This window comes from Haliotis asinina, chromosome 13 (genome assembly GCF_037392515.1).
Source record: "Haliotis asinina isolate JCU_RB_2024 chromosome 13, JCU_Hal_asi_v2, whole genome shotgun sequence".
Taxonomy (NCBI): Eukaryota; Metazoa; Mollusca; class Gastropoda; order Lepetellida; family Haliotidae; genus Haliotis; species Haliotis asinina.
Genome location: NC_090292.1, coordinates 2172676 through 2196487, shown reverse-complemented (window position 1 = coordinate 2196487; position 23812 = coordinate 2172676). Strand labels below are relative to the sequence as shown.

At 39.7% G+C, this 23812-nt stretch overlaps 1 protein-coding gene across 1 annotated transcript; it reads right to left on the bottom strand.

Moving 5' to 3' along the window:
• Positions 1-21636: 21636 nt before the first annotated feature.
• LOC137260330 (homeobox-like protein HDP1) lies at positions 21637-23322 on the bottom strand. Its single transcript, XM_067798009.1, has one exon. The coding sequence runs from the start codon at positions 23320-23322 to the stop codon at positions 21637-21639; it is 1686 nt and encodes a 561-aa protein (XP_067654110.1).
• Positions 23323-23812: the final 490 nt, after the last annotated feature.

Genomic DNA, 23812 nt, shown 5'->3' with positions numbered 1-23812 from the left:
TTTCTTTCCTTAATTAAAACATTTGGGGTTTCCTAATTAACCTTTATTGTCTCATGCTGAATCAGCAGAGGATGTTTATGTTAAAGAGGAGCGGGCATTGGCGAGAGCCAGTGGGCAACTGTGACATGATTATAAATATGTGTTAAAAGATTTATATTTATAAGTACACATGACAGAAAAAAATGTAATAATATCTACCTAAATAACACTTAGCAGAGCATGTGCAAACACGTTTCCTCAAAGCGCAGGACTCTTTTCTTATATAGTCTCAACATACACACTGTATCACAAACGTGCGGTCCGGCTTTGCGTGCAAGTTCCGTCAGAAGCATTTTTCATCTCTCAAGTGTATTTAAATCCATAGATTGGTATCATATCTACCTAAACATAACATTGTAGTGTTACAAAATGTAACCGGTCCCTTAAAGTGAATTACCTGTCTTTCAAACATAGCTGTTCGGCCCGACCTCTCAAAAGCACCTTACGCCTCACAGATGTATCTTAAGTTATATTTAAATCCATAGTTTGGTATCATATCTACCGAAATACGGCTTTATAGAGCTTCAAAGCGTTGTATTTGAAACAAACACGTTGATCAAAGTGAACCCTATTTTCTCAATTAAGACACAGTATCACAAGCTTTCGGTCCGGCTTGGCCCAACCTCCCTAAAGCAGCTTAAACATGACACATATATCTTGAATTGTAATTCAATCCATAGATTAGATCTACAAGTAAATAAATATCACCTTTTCATGTTACAGAATGCAACATGTACAGATAACCGGTCCCTTAAAGTGAAGCCCTTTCCGCTGCCCATACTCAACATAGCCTCGACCAAAAGTGTTAAGTCTCTGTTCGGTCCGACTTGGCCCGATCTCTCAAATGTTACAATAAAATTGTATTAATTGAAATACAATTAGAATATCAAAACTGTTAAAGTTTTACATTGAGAATAATTCAAATTTACTTGATCATAGATAAAATTACGTTCATGTGATCGATTAGCTATTTACTGGCCCACTTGGGCATCCTTGAGCGGATATCTCCGTCATTCTGGTTGGATGCCGCATCCTGGTCTTCATGTTGGCCTTAGCTTTGGTGGTGGCGTTGAAAATTGTGGCTGAGTCCAGTGCAGACGTCTTGAGTTTAGATTCCCAGGTAAAGGGGTAAAAGAGCAATAAATTGGCATCTTCTTCATCACTCACAGCTGGTGACGTCATTTCCAATGTGAGTATAGTTGAAACTCTTTCCTTTCGTCGATCTGGCCAATCAATAGTTTTCAGGCTTTTCATGAGCAGTGCAATTTTCTGAAAGTTAAACAAAAATCAGTCAACAGATAAATCATAATGCCAAGATGGATTGCAAATTATTAAAAAGGAAGTTTCGTGAAAAATTATTTACTTGATTATTCACTCCAACACAAGTTAGGCAGTTCATCACATTCAATGACTTACCCTATTTTCTTATGAACACACAATCTGTTGCTCTGAAGTGTAGTAACATGTTTATATATCATCATTAACTGACTTGATTCTTATGTTACGATTTATGAAATAATGACCTGAATCATGTGTTACATGGCAAAGGTATTTATATAAGCCATGCTGGCTTGGTTACTGAAGTTAACATACATAAATCTCTGTCTACACTATTAATTGTATCATTAACTATTTATAATGACAGGCAGGTGAGTAAAAAGTACCTTCACAAGATCCTATTGACCATCCTCGGTCGTGATATAGTCACTTGTTTCTTTGACTACTATATTGATATAGTCCTCGTCATCGGCTTTACTGAAATAAAAACAAATGTCATTTTCCTTGCACTTCATTCAATCATGCATTCAACACAATGTCTAATTAAAATTATACACCCAAGTAAACTACAGATTTATCACTTTGAATACATATATTGTTCTGAAAGTTTACAATTTTGTAGCTAAATGATTTAAAATGACTTCCGAATAGGCTAACCATCCTTTGTGTTATTTCGTGCAAATTCTATGTACATCCTGTTTGCCAAAGTTACGCAACCGGTAAGTGAACAGCTTGACATAAAGACCATGATAAATGAAGTTTAGTTATATCACATGACATAACCTTGCAGCAATTAAGCATTGTAAAATCAAGGGGTCAGTTTGATGGCAATTTCACACAGGTGTAATGTTAAACTGATTTAGTTTACCGGCTATTCAAATACATTTGCAAATGTTACTTTCATGTATTTTTCATTTTGAGAAAACGTACGTAGGAAAGTGAATTAATGAAATATTCAAAATGAAATTATGTCTGTGTTACCTAGTAACATAAACACATGCCTTCGGTAGGCAAGGGTGATCCTCCAGGAGCAGTCGTGTCAAGATTTTTCTCACAACAGCCTAAAAGATTAAATCAAATACGTTAAATATAACAGGTATACATGTAGTGAGTGAGTGAGTGAGTTAATATTTAACGTCACATCGGCAATATCTCAGCCATATCGTGACGAGAACATATAATTCTGAAATGAAATATATGCCTATTATAAAACCTGTCAACGAAGGACAGTAAAGCAACTAGAATATCACAGAGTAGAATATAAAACTAGTAACTATACGTAAAACAATGTATCTACAGAGGACAATACAATATAAAAATGGGCTATAGATTGCTAACAACTGAAGGTAGATCACCATACTAGGGACCCTGGGGACTTACAGTACCTTTGCTACCTGCATGGACCCTAGCTGGATTCACATCATCCCCTCAGCCGTCAGCAATTCGGGAAATCTAGCCATTCAGTAAAAAGACACTTATTCTACGATTAAAAGATATATATATTTGTGATTATGCTCAACACATATATATTAAATTACTGAAAAAATACATGAAATTTCAAATGTATCGTACGCAAGCTAACAGTTTCTTATATGTTTGCCTCAACTAGTTCAGACAAACATCTGACCCCTCTGAGCGAATTTGGGGGTGAACAATTTCATTTCAGTAATGATCCAGGATTGCATTTAATAAATTACACCGAAATGTTGCCATTGTAAAAGCCCATTATTTTTATCATTCTATAAAATATATCTGAATTGGTGAAATATATCTTGCAATACCCAGTAAACCCATGAGTGAACCACTACACACTGGCGGATCTTTGTGATACAGATCGTAATTCATCCCCCCCCCCCCCCTCCCCCACCCCAACACACACCTTTTGTTCAAGTGTTAACCGAGTTGCAAAGCTAAAATTTATAAAATTTGCAAACTATTAACAGGAGCACTAAAATCAAAAGTGTGCCCCTTTAAGCTTAAATAAATACTTGTGGTTAGTACTAAGAGAGTTAGTTACAAATACAAGCTTGGTGTATTCTATACCATGTAGATCTATTGAAATGGAATATAAACTTATTTTTCAGGCCTATTTTACTTAGATTTTACCATAACATTTAAAATTAATACGAGCGAAAATATACATTCGCGGGATAAACTTTATAATCTATCCGGATTTCTGTCATTAACGTAATATATCTGACAGTTATATGTCAAGAAAAAAAAACCCTTGGTCTTACCTGACACATCCGAGGTACTCCGAGTTTCTCGCATCCGTTCTCTGTTTCCTTCTCCAAGTCGCGAATTCTTTCGTCGAGTGCTTTTGGGGAAAGTGAGGTGGCCATGGCAAAATTTACACGACGCTGCCATCTTATGCTTAAAGTTTTGAAAATAATTGCTAGGTAAACAAATTTGTCATATACAATTTGTTCCTACCCGCCAAACAAGATGGCGTCTCGCTAACACTCACGGGAAATACACGGTTTTGTCATTGTTTTTTTTTAAAAATAAATCTAATATGACCATTTGACAGTAGATTTCCGCGTTCTACAACAAAAGAGGAAGGCACACCCTGTTGTGAGTTGTTTTTGTAACAATTAGATAGTTTCGCGTGGACGTGATCCTGTCGCCATTCGTTTATTTGTTTACATTGCCGACATCAAAGGGAGTGTGATTCAGCGGATTGAATGTAAGTACTCAAAGTGACAACAGTGGTCAGTTATGGTTTTAGCGGTCTTTTCATCGCATTAGCGACACTGATTGTTTTTTCTCAGTGTCAAGCATCAATATGTAGGCCTTGCGATTATTGACAGTCATTAATTGTGAAAACATGCTGAGCTTACTTTAACCAGGGATGCTCTATAACTCTCTATATAGGCTCCCTGCTTTAACAGGCCCGAGCGTCATGAGTCCTACTGATTAAGCACTCATGAGAAACTTGTGGCAAATAAGTTATTTTCTAAAATCCTGTCAGGAGAAGGTAATATCCGGATATATTTCTGCTGGATGGACCCCCCCACCCCACCCACGCACCATGTAAGTAATTTATGCACAGTGCTCAAAACATGCACGTGGATAATAGAAATATTAACATTCTTTGTTCTTTTCAGTTATACACCCAGATCTACTATCCCTATCTACCCTTTAAGTTAACTTGATGAATACCTTTATTATTATCACTAATATAATTTGGTGACACCAAACAAACCTTGTCAATGTGAATGAAGAATGAAGCACAATCCTACTGACCCTTTGGCTATGATTTGTACATGCAAGTATTCATAATTTATGTAGACTATTCTTTGCGGACATTGCCACAAGTAATTGTCAAGAAAGACAGCTTACAGTCACAAGAAAATATGGTTGGTTTGTACAATATTCTTTCAACATGGGTACCCAGCGATATTCCGTATATATGTATTCCTTATATCTATTCATACAATCTGTACTCCAGAAATATTTCAACCAAGTCACATTATACATTCATTAGTTTATCAAATTATCTAGTATCTTATGTTCTGTGTCAGTTCTGTGTATCCAGTTGTGCCAGTTAATCAGTTTGATGATTTGATATTTGTTTTATAACCATTAAAACCTTGTTCATCAGTACATGTTGCATGTGTTAGCCCTACAATGCATTGACCTCATCACACCTCAAGTTTCATATTTCTGAAGGAATCCTTGTGTCAGTTCTTTGATTTACAGATATGGATTGTGGACCAACAAACTTGGAGAGTGACAAGACGCCTTCATTGGTATATATAATTTACGCTATATTATCTGTTATATGCCCGGTAAGGGAATCTCTTATATAACAATATTATTCATATAACTTTATAATAAAGCAGACACTATGTAGATACATACAATAAACCTTTTTGACGTCACGCAAAGTGTAACTGTACATGGATTCAAGCGTAATATATACATATATTTTAAAATCCAGGAGAAATACGGCTTTTCTGTCCTCACTGCCAGACGTTTGTTTCAAGAAAAACACGTTATCTCCATCTCCGTAACGACAAGATATTTATCCGTCTGTAAAGATTTTCGGGCGAATGACAAATGTTTCATCAGGTTAGTCATCAAAGAATTTTTAGATTTCACTAAAAAACGAGTGAGCATTGTCACTTTGCTATCCATGTTTAATGTATGTATCATACATGTAACTGTAATAACTGAAAGTGAGCAAATGGTAATACGTATTTAATATTTGTAATACATATTATCTGCATTATCATATATATTGCTGTGTTTCATTCATTGGAAATGTTAGATTTTACAAGCTTTTCTTCAGTAAATTTTCTCTCAGTTGAATTGATGATTCAAACTGAATGTCCTTTTCTTTTCCAGACACTGACAGTGACCAAGATATTAGCAGCACATTCAAGGTTTGCGAGCTATTACCACCACAATGTGGAAGCCTGATTGATTCGGATACAGATGTTTCGCCAGATATTAACCAGGACTCGCATACACCAACAAACATCTACAGAAAAACAAAGCACTTTTTGCAGTGTGCCTACCTCCTGAGCAATGCTTGTGTGGAGAGAATTCTGTTACTCTTCTCTGAGCGCCCCAGTTTCTTAAAACAATACAGCGAATTGTGTACTACTGCAACTGCTCTGTTGCATTAAAATGTGAGCTTTTCTAAGAAATGAAACAGTTGAATCATAATATTTCCAGAGTTTGTTTTCTGTTCAAATAAATACGTAATAAATATTACAGATAAAACAACATATTTCAGTTTTCTAAACTAAGCGGAACTCTCATTGTCATCTTCCTTGTACAGAAACCTAGCGGAAACCTACATTACCCAAGATCCACAAGGTTTCCGCAAGACCAGAAACTTACTCACTCCAGCTATAAAGGTTTCAGTAAACTGAAACTAAATGGAAACTTCCAACTACAGTTTCAGTTGAGGGAAACATGACGGAAACCAAGACTTGTTAGTTTCAGTTGTGGAAACTGTTCGGAAACTCCCATTGCGCGTTTCCTGAAACTGAAACCATTTTCAGTGTATTAATTTGCGTCTCCAGTCCACCATGAAATAATTTATCATCTCGAAAACGTTGGGATGGGCTTTTCCAACAAGTTACTTTAACCTCCCATGCCAACCTCCAACCTGTTATTGGGCACACTTCTGTCATGGGGTTCCATTCCTGAAGGTTATTGTTTAGTTATGTTATGTTAAATATAGCAGTATGTGTTAACTGCAACTAGCCCATGTACAACAGGTGTAGTCCCACGAAGCCTAAAATTATTCAGTTAGGTACAGTTCATTTGGCTTATGGGACTCCATACCTCAATGATTTTATGGGATTATGGTGGATTGTTGCTGTGCTGACCACAGAAATGAAGAATCAACAGAAACAACAAAAACCAAATATGATTGTGAAATATTTCAAAAGGTGACCTATCCCATCTGTATCACTGGTACTATAGGTAAGGGTTGGATCGACCACATGATTCATAGCAACATATACTGTCATGTGTTATGTTATCACAACACAATCTCTATCATTTAGCATATTATCAGAGGTGACAAGGTGATACTGTTTATGGTTATTGTTATTCCCAAACACAAAACAAGTGGGATACTGAGTCGGAATTGTTTTCTAAACAGCTTGTGGATAGTGAAATAAACACCCATGCATCTTCACTCCACCGAACACTGTAGTAAGCGCATCAGCATCCTACCTCTAACAGAGTGACCTCTGTCCACTGAACAGTGGTCTGCCCCACTCTCATTTCACGCCCCAATTTCCTCATTAATTATGTCGAGGGGTCAAACTGTAATTAGCCTTTGGAATTTGTTAGGTGTGAATTTGAGGCCTTGCGGACCGTTTTACCATCACCCACCAGTTATCTCCCCTTGTAGATCTTTACAGATTGTAAATGTCTTGTAAACATCATCTTTACAAAAGATTTACAAGCTTGTAAAGGTAAACTTTTTTCCAGTGTATTCCAGGAGAGGTCCAATTGGGATTGCTTAAATGTTTTCTTTCAGTCTGGCAGTTCAAATGATGACATTGCACAAGTTGGAGAGATGTTCATGCTTAAACTCTATGGAGCTTTGAACTCAACATCACTGGACGAACATCGCTATCATATGTATTTCAAGTCCATTCATCGAGCCTCTTTTGGTTTCAAACTGGAGTCACTTCCCCCAATTTCAGCAGCCGCTAAACTCCACAGCTATCGAGTGTACCATACGGTTCAGCAATGGCAAGGGAGTGAGCTTTAACCAACAGAGTGGGGATGGCAATTCAAAGATGGGGTCCTAGTCCCTATTGAGACAGATAGAGCAATTGCTCCAGACAAAGTCTTGAAGATGATTTCTTGTAGATGCCAGTTTGAGTGCAGGGGACGGTGCAGTTGTCAGAGAGCAGGAATTGAGTGCACATTGCTTTGCACTGGATGTCGAGGACTGCCTAACTGCCAGAATGTACTCAGTATTAAAGAATGAGATGTTGTGATTAAAGTGACTTGCAAACTTTTCAGATGATACTGATATTTGTACAAGTGATTTACCATCAATTTGAAGACCACAGCTGGCTTGAATAACCGACCATGAGTAGCCATTTTGAGCACAAGCATCAAATGTGTTGTTATCAAGCCATTTTTCATTGTCTTATGTATGTGTAGTGTTAAAAGTCATGTATTTAGATTCCTTGTGAGATGAGCTTTCATTTGATATGTCACATGTCATAATTACTGACAAAATTAGTGTGCGCATAATCATTTTAATGATTTTGGCGGCCATCTTGAAATTGGCGGCCATCTTGAAAATGCCACAAGGTAGAATTTGCAGAACTTTGTACTTTACACATGGGAATGATGTTGTGAAGCTTTCCTGAAAAATTCAGCTTTCTACTATTTTTTTCCGATGTCATGTCTACTGCTCCTGGCCTAATCTGGCTGAGAAGACGGCCGGGCACCTCATTGTATGATTGTGACGTCACCAGCAGTGTGACGTCATCGTCACTATACAAATGGCGCCACGTCAGCTGGGTGAAACTCGGCTGAGTCTGAGGTCACAAAGAGCAGTAAACAAACATGACATGTAAACAAACAGTTTGTTGTTGTCAATTGTTGTTTCACAATTCGCGATATTCTCTAAACCAAATGTGATAAAATGAACCCAGAATTATGTTAAGACGGGCAACGTTTACGTAAAATCACCCACCTTGACAATTGTCTTACCTGATTTCAAAAACAAAACATGACAAAATGTCTGAAATACATTCAACAACGTTTATTCACATTCACAAAGAAAAAAGGAAATCACCTGAATTGTGACACACGACTACGTGAACGGCACACACCACGTCGGTGTCAGTAACGACATGTGCTGCGTCTCTGTCTACACCAACACCGACTTCAGTGTGCACCACGTGACACCAGGAAATCAAACACTCGCTGATGTTCCCAGTGTCTCGCCATTTCGGCCGCTGTGTACCCGTAGTTGTTCCTGGCCTTGACGTCAACCAAGTCCAGGTCCAGGATCAGCTTCACCGTCTCCATGTCTCCACTATCACAGGCCAAGTGAAGGACGTTGTTACCGCTACCGTCCACCAGTGACACATCAGCCCCTGTATTCACCAGGAACTCCACCACGTTCCTGTGTCCCTCCCGTGCTGCCGCCATCACCGGTGTCCTGCTCCACCACCATCTATAGTTGATGTCAACGTTCCCCGCTGACAGGATCCGCTTCACTCTCTCCAGGTCACCGTCCTCGCTGGCGTCGTAGAGGTCGCGGCCTGTTGCTGGTGATGGCGTCGCTGTAACACAAAGTAAACAATGTACACCAGACATCTTTGTCTCACATCTACAATGTTGTCATCATGTTGATACATGACTCGCAAATTGCTATAATATTTCAACAATTCCATCATGGCTGACAACAATCCAACATGACGGGAATGTCAACATGTGGTTTCTGGAATTAAAGATGGCGTGTTTAATACACAACTTTCTGTTAGAACCAGACGTTGTAGCATTATCTTGTATTCGGCTGGACAGTGTTAATATGTGTTGAACTTTACAAGTTGATAATGTCGTACAACTGTTGTTTGGTGTTATAGGTGACAAGATATAACGTTGATTTGTGTCACAGTGTTTTGTTTGTTGTTTAACGCCACACTCTGCAGTATTCCAGCTGTCTGATGGTGACCTCAGCATAAATATCTTGTTCATGAAATCCTGTGATTGACAACAGGAACGTTGATCGACATCACTGAGTCTCCTGCCTGTTGGGTTTCCCACCTACCGTGTGCATCAGAGTCTTGTGTCGTCTCTGGCGCTGGTGGAACTGTGTTGCTCGGTTTCGGATCATCACTCGTGTCAGTCGTGGAGGCTGAAACAGTGAATGTGAGGTTTAAAAAAATACACATAGCACATAGGCATTTCTACTACTTACCTCAGTTTTGTTTGGCCTTTCAATACTCTGCATGATTTATTCTAAGTAGATATGGAGGAATCTTTAAATACATTTCGTTCAATCTGATTGGGATAGTTCTTTATCGAGACCACGTGTCTGTGTGTAGCAGGGCGTGGAGTCATCCCAAAGATGACATCCTTACCTTGTCAGCTTGCTGACGGGGTTAACCTCTTTGGTCATGTGGACAAGGCGTCCGACTTCGGATCGGAAGGTCCGTCGTTCGAATCCCAGCATGGGACTCGGAAATTTTGTGGCCGCTACATGTACATGTACCACAAATAAATTTAGTTTATAGTCAGAATTTCGAAGGTATATATATACATATAAACATTGTGTTACGTGCAGAAAGGGATGTCCACCTACCATGTAGATCAGAGTCTTGTGTAGTCACTGGCGATGGTGGAATCACGGTGCTCGGGCTCGGGTCGGTTGAGGCTGAAACAGGGAATATCTTAGTTAGAAAACTACACATACCACACAACCAATATAACTAAAGGCCACAGGTTTTGCTTTCCAAATGTTTTTCCTTTCAGTATTACGTATGGATACATTCCATATACATCTGTCACAGCAGAGGCATTACAAACATACCGTATTGATTGAGATACCTGTTAATCAAGACCGCTTGAAAAAGGGAACACTTCCTAAATCTAATTTTAAAGTTGGAATCTGACAAAATAATAATAAGTTGTGCAATGGCTGTGTGTTAACAGCTGAGATGCTCCTCTTTTGTTGAAATGTTGTAACTGAATAGGTTGTTATTTTCTTTTGAAATATAATCAGGAACGGTGTAATAACGAATCTGTTCGCCCTCAGGGTTAGGGCTGAGGTAAGGGAGATTATATTCTACGGGGACTTCATTTATAAACATACTTGAACCTTCACGTTTTTACACTGAATAGGTTGTTATTTTCTTTTGAAATATAATCAGGAACGGTGTAATAACGAATCTGTTCGCCCTCAGGGTTAGGGCTGAGGTAAGGGAGATTATATTCTACGGGGGCTTCATTTATAAACATACTTGATCCTTCACGTTTTTACACTGAATAGATAAACAAACAAACAAAAACATGCGCTTGTACCTTATCAGAATTCCTCTTTATGAAATGACCACCTGTTCCAGTTTGAATTCACTATCCGTGACTGGAATTCAAAATGTCTTTCCTTGATATCCCCACATACCCTCCCTGATTAGTGTACCTGGTATTTTAGACATTTCAACAATTCTAACGTGAAGCAGATTAAACTTCAGTGTTTATCAGGCAGTGTAAAGGGTAACAGGGTAACAGGGCTACTTGATTCGGTGTTAGTGGTACACAGTTGTAATTTAGTGTCAATACAACTCCGTGGAGCAGTCTATCACTGACGGAAGCAGTGCAATGTCTCAAACAACTGCTAACTGACACGATCGTAAGCAATGTGCTTTGATAAACAACAAGGGTACAACACGTGGCAATGTGTTATGTTAATATAGATCGAGATGTCGACTGTCCGAGTGATAAACATTCCGTCTGTATCAATGTTAGAAATAACGAGAATTAACCATATTTGCCCTTCCATAATCTACATCCCAATGCATTTTTTAAAAATGGTGCAGAAATACAACCTAAAGGTTTCAGTATTAAAAGAGGAACGCTACAGACCTTCAATTTAAACATTAAGCTGGTCGTGTGCTGTAGTGGGGATGAAGTTCAATACAATGCAGTTATTCGTGGACTCGAAGCAAAAGATAGCTCATGAAACATATCCGTTGGGCCGTTATTTGACTGGACAGATTTGAAATAATATCATCAAATCTTCGGTGAGGGATGTGCATTTTATCAGTTCAAAGGATGAAACTTACAGGCACAAAATTTGATCTGATATAACAAGTCTGCCAGGTGAAACGCTGCGTTGTGATATTTACCCAGGTCTTCCGTCGTCCCGCCTGTGACAGGCTAAAGAAATGTCGGGGTGTAAACATTGTGTGAAGCAACGCCTTGGTTCCTACAACATTCATACTGCTTTACAGCAGTCGAACGATATGCATTTACACTATTTCATCTATTATCAGTTTAAAATCAGAATCTGAGAACTTACCCACCTATCACGTCCTAACACGAACGACACGTCTCAGTGCTGATCTGAAATGCTTTGACTGGCGACACCACCACCGCAAAGCTGCCTGCTATGACGTCATTGTGACGTGTCAGGTTAGAAGCATGGCTTACTGGTCAACATCTCCGTGTGGAAACATTTCTATCCGACCCAAATTGTCGTCAGATGAAAGCAACACATTGCAACATATTTCGTGTTACCTGTGGCATGACATGGACAGGGATTGTAGTAGGTACTTCCCTAATTCACCGATTGTTTGTATCCAAACTTCTAATATTTGTTTACAAAAATACAGATAAATGGCCCTTTTCGATGCATATGTGGATATCGTAAGACCTCAGTGACTTATATATAAATAGCTGCGTTCACTCTGTCAAACAAGTGGTATACACATACCAAAATATTTATGTTCAGATACTGTATCCATAAATTGTCCGCCTATTCAGAATAAAATGGCTTTAGTCAGTTCCCTGTTAATGTCATGTCATGATTATTGGGTAATGAAAGTAAAACATCGGTTTGTGACTGTAATGTGTTCATGCTGGCTCCAGAGTTAAACCAGCCATCGGGCAATAGTAATCATAACGTGGTGATATGTTTCAGAAGATGTCCGGCATATATACCTCTGCAATAGGGCAGCTTGGCAATTAGTCGTTTTTAAACGAAATACCCAACACTTTGGACAGTCTGACTCTCCGGGTAACCGCCTCCTACTGATGGAGAACTACTTAGTATGATGTGACTAGTCATTAAAGGGCAATCCCAAACGAGGCTCTATTAGGGCATTCCACAAATACTGGCATTAATGGACTTGCAGGGTTCATAATTTGGTGCAGGGTTTCATTCGAAAAAATGTCTGCTTTCTGCCATACTGAGATTGTGTTACTTTGTCAGGTCAGAATGACGGAAACATGAAACGTGCGGCGTTTAGTTGGTTGGGGCGGTGTTATTATTACACTTAGAGACAGTTAACCAGTGCAGCCTTCACCGTCACCGAGAACGTTCACGCTGGTGCATTGACAGAATATCTTTTCCCTTTTACGATGATATATCAAGTGTTATGTCTAGAAATATTTATTTCATGATTATATGAAACACCTTGGGTAGTCATGACTGCTTATATTGCAAAACTGAATCGAGAAATAGCAGTTCGAAGAGAGACTGTGGAATCAGCTGATCGTTTTCAGGTCATGTTTTTGTCGTTTTGTTGACATTTTGCATTTCGGTAATATGAGCCTGACACTAGATGTCTCAATACCACACATTTAAAACTGCAGTGTAGTTTCATTGTATATGTACTCAAATCGCTTTAGTATATGGTCGATGTGGCTGCATTCATGAACTTAACTGCAGCAAAGAGCTGATGCTGTCTACATTTTTATGTCTGTAACGGTTTGTGATGCAGGAAATATAAAATCACTGTATGGATAAATAATGCATGAAAACATAGCCAATATCTATTGCATTTTAATGGTCCTGATTTAAGGGTATTTTTTCCCGAATTTTTAATAAAAGGCAATAATATTAAAATATGCATTTAATAAATATAACATTTCAGACCCAGAGAAAGCAATATTACTACTAGGATAAGTACATATTCAAGGGTACTTTGCAATTTTTTTTATTACATAACTAAACTACTACCAGGATAAGTAGGTATTCAATCTTTCCATCTTTTTTTCATTACACAACTAAACAATACATATATTCAAACTGATTATAAAAATCAATCTCTAGTATAATGAATGGCACTGTTAAGTGTTTTAAGTAACAAGTGATTTGCGTTTTAATGCAGTGTCTACATACAGCTTGCCTTCACAATGACCAGATTATTATAATAGTCATGTTTCGTTCATTAGACCCAGCTCTTCATGTTTTGTTACAATAAACTGATTTTTCAAATTCTAAAACAAATACATACAAAAAGTCAGAATCTTTTCCCACTTCACATTGTAGCTGCACTGAACAATGTTGTAATGTTACCTGAGGTTTTGCATGATGGTGCGTGTGTACTTTAATATTGACTTTACATGTACGTGCAATACTTTATTCAGTCATTTTACATATAATCTGTTAAATTTGTAAAAATATAAATGAATGCATAAATATATCTTCATGGAATAATTTAGAGGGTTAAATTCGAAATTATGTCATCCAAAAAATATATCACATTTTCTGTGTTAATTCCTAACAAACCTACATAATGTAAAGTTTTCTTTAAGGACTGTTGAAGGAAAAGTTAAAGTTAGATAGTATAAGGTTTGTCATGGGAAATATTTGTAAATATAATGTTATCAAAAAAAGAAACACTTATCTAATGTAATTCTACCATACACATCCTCTTGGGAGTAAGGAGTTTATGTTTGTGGAGACAAATCTCTGTAAATGTCTCTTTATATTAAGAGCTTCAAGTGGTGTTAAGTTTTGTAAGAAATGAATCACAACGCTGATGGACTTACTTTACAAGGGCTAAATATTTTCTTGCAAAGTATCATGACTGGTGTTCCTGATGCAACCAACTAACTGCTTGGATAATAGGTGTCTAGCTCTTTTATAAGTGAAATAAAAACATGGAGACGTCTCAGAAATTTGAACTGTTGCTCACAAAACGTAATTAATAATATTTCTAACTACCTGTTACGTTCTATACAGAATTTCTTCAATTGTCAGGAATGTGTAATAATCACAAACTGGCGATGAAGACCTTCCAGGGGATACTCGTTGGTTTGACGTGTATCTCCGATTTTTTCACACTGAGATCGGTGGTTTTACGGGGACAATATGCAAGATTTTAATGCGGCAATAGTTAAAGAATTACCAATGGAAATAGCATAGAGATTAATAACACATAGAACAAATCACAAATGCTACGACACCCAAGTCTTGCACTGCCTCGTGTTCTGTCGTAGTAAATGCCGTGTCAATATACCGTTTTTTCATTGCGTTTCCCTTCTTTATCTATATCGTGTCAGTTCGTACTGCACTTGGAAATTGGATAAATAAAGGATGGTTTTCTAGACTAAAAATCAAAGCAAAACGTGTCAGTTAATGACTTTTCGTCGTAAACGTCGCTTTTTCAGTGAATGTGAACACTGGGTTCTGTCTTTACATGTAGCAAGTTGTCGCAACGCACATTGAGTCAGGAACCAGACCAGTAGCGAGAAGTTGGGCCGTCGCTTATATCATTTTAAAAGGAGAGTTATCGCCCTTCGCAACAAAAAGATCTCCCACTGGAAGTAGTGCTGTGCCCTGAAGAAACCAGTTCGAATCTAATCAAGTGCCTACTTCCTATACGAATCAGTAAAGTCATCCAGAAATTTGTAGGTACAGAAATAATTCAGAGTGAAAATAGCTCAGTTGAAATGGAATATGCAAAAGCAATACAGTTTCGACAGGAAAAACTACACATAGCACTTCGTAGTAGAAATGATGTTAGCGATAGCAAAGTTACATGTCCAGGGTAAATGCAATGATTTTCACACACCAGCAGATGTTCATGTAATGTAAGATGAGGACATATGCAGCGCCTGGCCCCGTCTCATTACTGTACACGAGCGGGGGCAGCGGGAAGTGCAAATTCTAATGCCTTATAATGGTGGTCCCACCTGACGAAACGAGTTCGAGGCCTGGGTGGTGGTGGGGCAGTGTTGGGGCAGTGTTGGGGCTTGGGGTAGTGTCGGGGCAGTGTCGGGGCAGTGTTGAGGCCTTGTTGGGGCACTGTGGGGGCACTGTTGTGGCAGTTCTAGCTGCATAAGTCGGGCGGGGTCGTGGGCCGTACTGGAACATTGTACATTGACAACTCTAAGTTTACATGCCCAGTAAACAATACGTTGACATGTCCCATCAGCCCTGTGTTAACATGATTAATAAACGATACGTTGACATGTCTTGTTAGCCTTATGTTAACATGATTAATAAACGATACGTTGACATGTCTTGTTAGCCTTATGTTAACATGGCCAATAAAAATACGTTGACACATCCTATCAGTCCTGTGTTAACATGGTCAATAAACAATACGTTGACATGTCCCATTAGCCCTATGTTAGCATGGCCAATAAACAATACGTTGACATGTCCTATCAGCCCTGTGTTAACATGGCCAATAAATAATACGTTGACATGTCCCATCGGACCTATGTTAACATGGCCAATGAACAGTACGTTGACATGTCCCATCAGCCCTATATTAACATGGCCAATAAACAGTACCATGGTCAACTTGTCCTGTGAAACTAATGGTGCCATGCTCAATTTATAATATGTTAATGGGCCCAGAACGCTGAATGATGTTCACAGTAAACGCTACTATCTTTTGATCACATGTTTGCCTTTGAAATAAAAACGGTGTAACAGTGTCAGATTTGGACCTGATGGTTTTCCACCATGAATACGCTGTACATGCACGTGCAATATACTGTTGTCAAAAAGCAGTGGACAAATACTGACTGTGCATGCGTTATGACTGTAAAACAATGGCTTTATTCAAAACAATGATGTTATTCTCACATCCCTCGGTTGGAATATCAAGATAAAATGTTAATCATGTTAATCAATCATGAAATCTGTTGACAGTCTCACCTGCTGTAGTTCCAGGAAACGTCGTGGTGAAAGTCGTGTGTGACAACTGCGACAATGACGATGTTCCCAGTGAGATTCCATTTTCATAATTCGGTCTCATCTCTTTCCTGATCCCACAATTTACATTCAGTGTCATCACGTCCTCTGTAAGTCGATTCATTACTTCCTTTGTATCAAGTAATTCTTCTCTGGTCTGGTTTAGTTGAGTGGTTAAACTCTGAATGTCTGTGGGCAACTTCAGCCGGAGTTCCTGCAGGCCATCCATGCACGATTCAACCTCGTTTCTCACCATCATTGAGCTTGTGTTCAGCGTATTAACGTCCTCAGTAAGACCGCTGATTACTTGTTTTGAATCTAGAAGATCTTCTTTGGTCTGATTCAGTTGTGTGGTTAAACTTTGAATGTCTGTGGGTAACTTCAGACGGATTTCCTCCAGGCCATTCATGCACGATTCAACTTCGTTTCTCATCATTACTGAACTTGTGTTCAGCGCTTTAAAGTCCTCAGTCAGACCAGTGACTTTTCGCCTTGTGTCACAAAGATCATCGTTGGCCTTATTTAGCTCGGACTTCAGCATCCGTGCATGTCTCAGGTCAGCAACAGTGTGACTCAGCTGCAACTGAAATGCACGTACGTCATTGGTCAACCGATGACGTTGCTTTTGAAGACTTTCCCTGTAAGTGTCTCTTTCCCGTTCAAAACGTCTCAATTGTTCTGCCAGTGCTTTGAGTTTTGTCTTTGTGTGTTGTCCACTGGCTTTTAGGGCTTGTACTTCTTCAAGAACATGTCCGCTGATAATGTTGCCGATATAGTCTCCTTTCATTATGTCTTTAACTGCCATTTGGACGAGAGGCTTAATCAAGGGAGGAAGGAATTTTCCAGTCAGTTCTTCTTTCAGTGACGACTCCAGTACCTCAAACTTGTTCATTAGTTTTGTCTCAGAATTAACAACAGTTAGCTTCCACGAGTGGATCTCTCCTTCCACCAGACGCACCCGTGTAGCCAAGGCTGCCAAACTGTCAACGTCATGTGTGGCTTTCACACCACAAAACAGGAGACTGAAGAGAATAATAATTATTGTTGATACCTCCATCGTACTAGAGAACTATATAGCGCAGATATGAAAACTACTGCCTCGCCGACGGGTGCACGACGTTAATATAGCCTGACTCAAGTGTTGGGCAGAATACCAGCTCGGGGAACCACATGCTCTACCTGTCTTGTGCATAAACGTGGAATCAACAACCGGCATGATGGATACGTACCTGAGAATACTGACATGTAATCCACTGAGTACTGTATGGAGAATATATGGCTAGCAACATCCTGTATGTGAGACTGGGTACTGTGTGGCACTTCATTGTCCCTTCATACATATTACAGGCTTCACTATCATTTCGTGTATACTACACGCTCACTATCCCTTTGTTGTGTACTACAGGCCTCACTGTCGCTCCCCTTGTGTATACCACAGACTTCACTATCCCTCACTTCGTGTATACTACAGACTTCACTATCTATCCCTTCTTGTATACTACAGACATCACTTCACGTCCTTCGTGTACATTATTCAGTCCACTATCTCTCCCTTTGTATATACTACAGGCTTTACTCCCCTCCCTTCGTGTATACTACAAGTTTCACAATCCCATTGTGTGTAGTACAGGCTTCACTGTCCCTTTGTTGTGTACTACAGGCTTCACTACCGTCCCTTTGTGTGCATTTTACAGCTTCAGTATCCCCCCTTCGTGTATACTACAGGCTTCACCACCGTCCCTTTGTGCACTCTACAGGCTTCACTATCCCCCCCCCCCCCCCCTTCGTGTATACTGCAGGCTTCAGTATCCCTTCTTGTATACTACAGGTTTCACTTTCCCGTCGTTCAGACAGCAGGCTTCACTTGTTAGCTATTTTAATGAGCCCATGTGGTGCTGTAGTGGCTTCCTATTCGCTATTGTACTGCACAAACATCTCTTCCACCTTGCATATATAACAGAGTAGCCCAAAGTGGTGAAGAGAGTATCATGCTCAGGCCGTAATAACAGATGTCAGCTGGCTTAATACACGCTTCTCTGTTCTCATGCTCTTCACCACTGGTTTGATAACGGTGTTCGAGTCTACACCGACACGTCGCTCTCAAAGCAGTGAAGCTGTTCATCCAGATATCGCAAACTTCTTTGATACTCCTACTTCAACTCTAAACAAAGTCAAATAAATTCGTACCCTACTATTTCAGGGATCCATTCAGTTCAGAAACACCAGCCCTTGTTAGTGAATAACAACACTTCGTTGTGTTCACAGGAACTTGCGCGCGTGTGTATCAGTATTGTGGATTCATTTCCCGTTTGAAAATTGTCGTCTTTGAAGTTTCTTGCTGTTAAAAAAACTTAGAATTGGATTTGGTGAAGAGGAGCACACAGATTGCTGACAGCTCCCTGACAAACCTGTCTATCGCCATAGCTCAAAATACGAGTTCTATATATTGGTACACACATTTAGTGATTAACTACAAGAAAACTGTTAGTTCAGTTTGTACAGGTTACAGTGACCCAGGGTATAAATAACATAGATGCTGGTATTGAGGCTGGAACCTACAACATTCCATGTGCGCGTGAGGGACCTGGAAAATGTCCAAGAAAAACAACAGACGTGCCCAGACGTAAACAAAGTCGTTAATCATCTTTTTGTCTTTTGTCAGCGTACCAGCAAAAGTACAAAGATTTATACTTTACATTTCACGACGGGAACACCAAAACTTGGCTTCACACACTGTATCCAGCACGGACGTCAAACAATGCCCATCGACCCTTGACATATGTAATGATGAATGGTTTTCATAACATGTAGTGATATGTAGTAATATTGCTGATGGTGAGGGGTAGTAGTTCTATGTAGTGATAGTGGTGTGTCATGTTGATGGTGACAGGTAGTGGTTGATGGTGAGGGGTAGTAAATATATGTAATGATGATGGTGTGTCATGTTGATGGTGTGAGGTAGTAATTATATGTAGTGATGATGGTGTGTCATGTTGATGGTGAGGGGTAGTAATCATATGTAGTGATGATGGTGTGTCATGTTGATGGTGTGAGGTAGTAATTATATGTAGTGATGATGGTGTGTCATTTTGATTGTGTGAGGTAGTAGTTATATGTAGTGATGATGGTGTGTCATGTTGATGGTGTGAGGTAGTAATTAGATGCAGTGATGATGGTGTGTCATGTTGATGGTGTGAGGTAGTAATTAGATGCAGTGATGATGGTGTGTCATGTTGATGGTGTGAGGTAGTAATTAGATGCAGTGATGATGGTGTGTCATGTTGATGGTGTGAGGTAGTAATTAGATGCAGTGATGATGGTGTGTCATGTTGATGGTGTGAGGTAGTAATTAGATGCAGTGATGATGGTGTGTCATGTTGATGGTGTGAGGTAGTAATTATATGTAGTGATAATGGTGCGTCATGTTGATGGTGAGGGGTAGTAATTATATGTAGTGATAATGGTGCGTCATGTTGATGGTGAGGGGTAGTAATTATATGTAGTGATGATGGTGTGTCATGTTGATTGTGTGAGGTAGTAAAGATGCAGTGATGATGGTGTGTTGATGGGTTGAAGTTATGAGGCCTTGTAGGCATGATGCTATGTAACAATGACGGTATGCATTTATGACGGTAAATAGTGATGGCGGTGTGTCGTGATGACGGTAGTGAAGATGTAGTGAAGTTGATATCTAGCAATGGCTACAAGCAGTGTCCTTGTGAATAGTGATGATTGCCTATTTTGTGGTGATGGCGTGTAGGAAAGACTACAAGTAGTGTCCTTGTGTATGGTGATGACGGTGTGTATTGATGACGGTGTGTATTGATGACGGTGTATATTGATGACGGTGTGTATTGATGACGGTGTGTATTGATGACGGTGTGCAGTGAAGTTGATATGTAGTAATGATTACATGTACTGTGTGTCATTGCATGTAGTGATGCTGGTATGCTATGATGACAGTATATATAGAGATGTTTGCACGTAGTTACGATGTATGTAGTGATCATGTTATGTTATAATAATGGCATGTAGTTATCTTACTAGTCGGTAATTTTTTTTGTAATGATGGTGATGTTTGCACTTAGTCGCGATGTATGAAGTGATGCTGACATGTTATAATGACTGCATGTAGTTATCTTAGTGGTCGGTAATGGTGTTTTGTAGTGATGACTGCATGTAGCAAGCATTACAGTCACAATGTCTGTAGTGATGCTGGTATGTTATGATGCCAGTATGTATAGTGATGCTTTCACATAGTCACGATGTAAGTAGTGATGCTGGTATGTTATGATGACAGTATGTAGTGATGCTTGCACGTAGTCACGATGTCTGTGGTGATGCTGGTATGTTATGATGACAGTATGTAGTGATGCTTGCACGTAGTCACAATGTATGTAGTGTTGCTGGTATGTTATAATGACAGTATATAGTGATGTTTGCACGTAGTCACGATGTCTGTAGTGATGCTGGTATGTTATGATGACAGTATGTAGTGATGCTTGCACGTAGTCACAATGTATGTAGTGATGCTGGTATGTTATAATGATGGCATGTACCTCTGTTAGTAGTTGGCAATGGTGTTTTGCAGTGATGAGAGTATGTAGTAATGTGGTTTAGTTCCCTTTACTTACCCTAGAATTTATGTTCATGAAGGACATTCATCTGGAATGTCAGTTGTCAATATTATAATATTTCAACAGGTAGACAGACAACATAGCACACCTGTATTCATTACACGCTTGTCTATACATAGACAAGAAAACATTAGATATGTTCATTGATAGCTCAACCATTTTGACGATAACACTTTTTAATAGAAGATTGTTAAATAAAGAGAATACGTATACATGCTAATCACTTTGGAGCTTTTGACACACCAATGTCTGATAGTATAAATTACGCTATCTACTGAGAGGACTGTACTAAAGGCAGGCGCGTTGTTAATTCCTGCATCTCTGTTGGTCTAAACAGTAGGGATTTACATCAATATGCAAGTGTTAAGATATGGAAAACAATGATGTTAACAACGAGTTTTATGGCTGTGAATTGCTACTCACTCTCCATTCACTATATTCACAGAAGTCACTAAATCTGCACGAAAAGTAAACGGAGAAAGATTGTAGTAAATGGAATAAGTAACCACGGGAACGAAATATGGAAATTCAAACTATCATGCCGAGCTGACCTGACTGGATATTCTGAGATGCATACAGCACGTTCACCTCATACAGCACGTTCACCTCATACAGCACGTTCACCTCATACAGCACTTTCACCTCATACAGCACTTTCACCTCATACAGCACTTTCACCTCAAACAGCACGTTCACCTCATACAGCACTTTCACCTCATACAGCACTTTCACCTCAAACAGCACGTTCACCTCAAACAGCACGTTCACCTCATACAGCACGTTCACCTCATACAGCACGTTCACCTCATACAGCACTTTCACCTCAAACAGCACGTTCACCTCAAACAGCACGTTCACCTCATACAGCACGTTCACCTCATACAGCACTTTCACCTCATACAGCACGTTCACCTCATACAGCACGTTCACCTCATACAGCACTTTCACCTCAAACAGCACTTTCACCTCATACAGCACGTTCACCTCATACAGCACGTTCACCTCATACAGCACGTTCACCTCATACAGCACGTTCACCTCATACAGCACTTTCACCTCATACAGCACGTTCATCTCAAACAGCACGTTCACCTCAAACAGCACGTTCACCTCATACAGCACGTTCACCTCATACAGCACGTTCACCTCATACAGCACTTTCACCTCATACAGCACGTTCACCTCATACAGCACGTTCACCTCATACAGCACTTTCACCTCATACAGCACGTTCACCTCAAACAGCACGTTGACCTCAAACAGCACGTTCACCTCATACAGCACGTTCACCTCATACAGCACGTTCACCTCATACAGCACTTTCACCTCAAACAGCACGTTCACCTCAAACAGCACGTTCACCTCATACAGCACTTTCACCTCATACAGCACGTTCACCTCAAACAGCACGTTCACCTCATACAGCACGTTCACCTCATACAGCACTTTCACATCATACAGCACGTTCACCTCATACAGCACGTTCACCTCATACAGCACGTTCACCTCATACAGCACTTTCACCTCATACAGCACGTTCACCTCAAACAGCACTTTCACCTCATACAGCACGTTCATCTGAAACAGCACGTTGACCTCAAACAGCACGTTCACCTCATACAGCACGTTCACCTCATACAGCACGTTCACCTCATACAGCACTTTCACCTCAAACAGCACTTTCACCTCATACAGCACGTTCACCTCAAACAGCACGTTCACCTCATACAGCACGTTCACCTCATACAGCACTTTCACCTCATACAGCACGTTCACCTCATACAGCACGTTCACCTCATACAGCACGTTCACCTCATACAGCACTTTCACCTCATACAGCACGTTCACCTCATACAGCACGTTCACCTCAAACAGCACGTTCACCTCATACAGCACGTTCACCTCATACAGCACGTTCACCTCATACAGCACTTTCACCTCATACAGCACTTTCACCTCATACAGCACGTTCACCTCATACAGCACTTTCACCTCAAACAGCACGTTCACCTCATACAGCACGTTCACCTCATACAGCACTTTCACCTCATACAGCACTTTCACCTCATACAGCACGTTCACCTCATACAGCACGTTCACCTCATACAGCACGTTCACCTCAAACAGCACTTTCACCTCAAACAGCACGTTCACCTCATACAGCACGTTCACCTCATACAGCACTTTCACCTCATGTGTTATACAACGTGACATTTTTATATCAGGAACTGAGAGAAGAACTGCTATATATGATAAGGATTGGATCCAGAAACAAGAATGTAAAGACTGCAGTTGATTACTGTCACCATGTTATCCTTGACTGTGTATAACTATTTCCAGACAGAGATGTCTTCTTCTCAACTCTAATCTATAATCTTGATGTTGAAATGTATGTCAAAATAGAGACCATGAAGAGCATGACATGCTGACATTCTTTCTTAGGATCAATAACAAAGACAGTGACGAAATAACATGACATTTTACTATTATAGAAAACTCAAAGTACTTGCATAACCGAAAAGATATCCTCTATCAACAGTCAGGTATAATCTAACCAATACCTGACTGTTGATAGCCCGTATATATTTGTGGAAATATTCCCATTGCCTGTGTATGTACATGTATGCACGCACGCACGCACGCACGCACACACCACGCACACGGGTGTGGGGAGTATGTGAGTGTGTGAGTGTAAGAGTGCGAG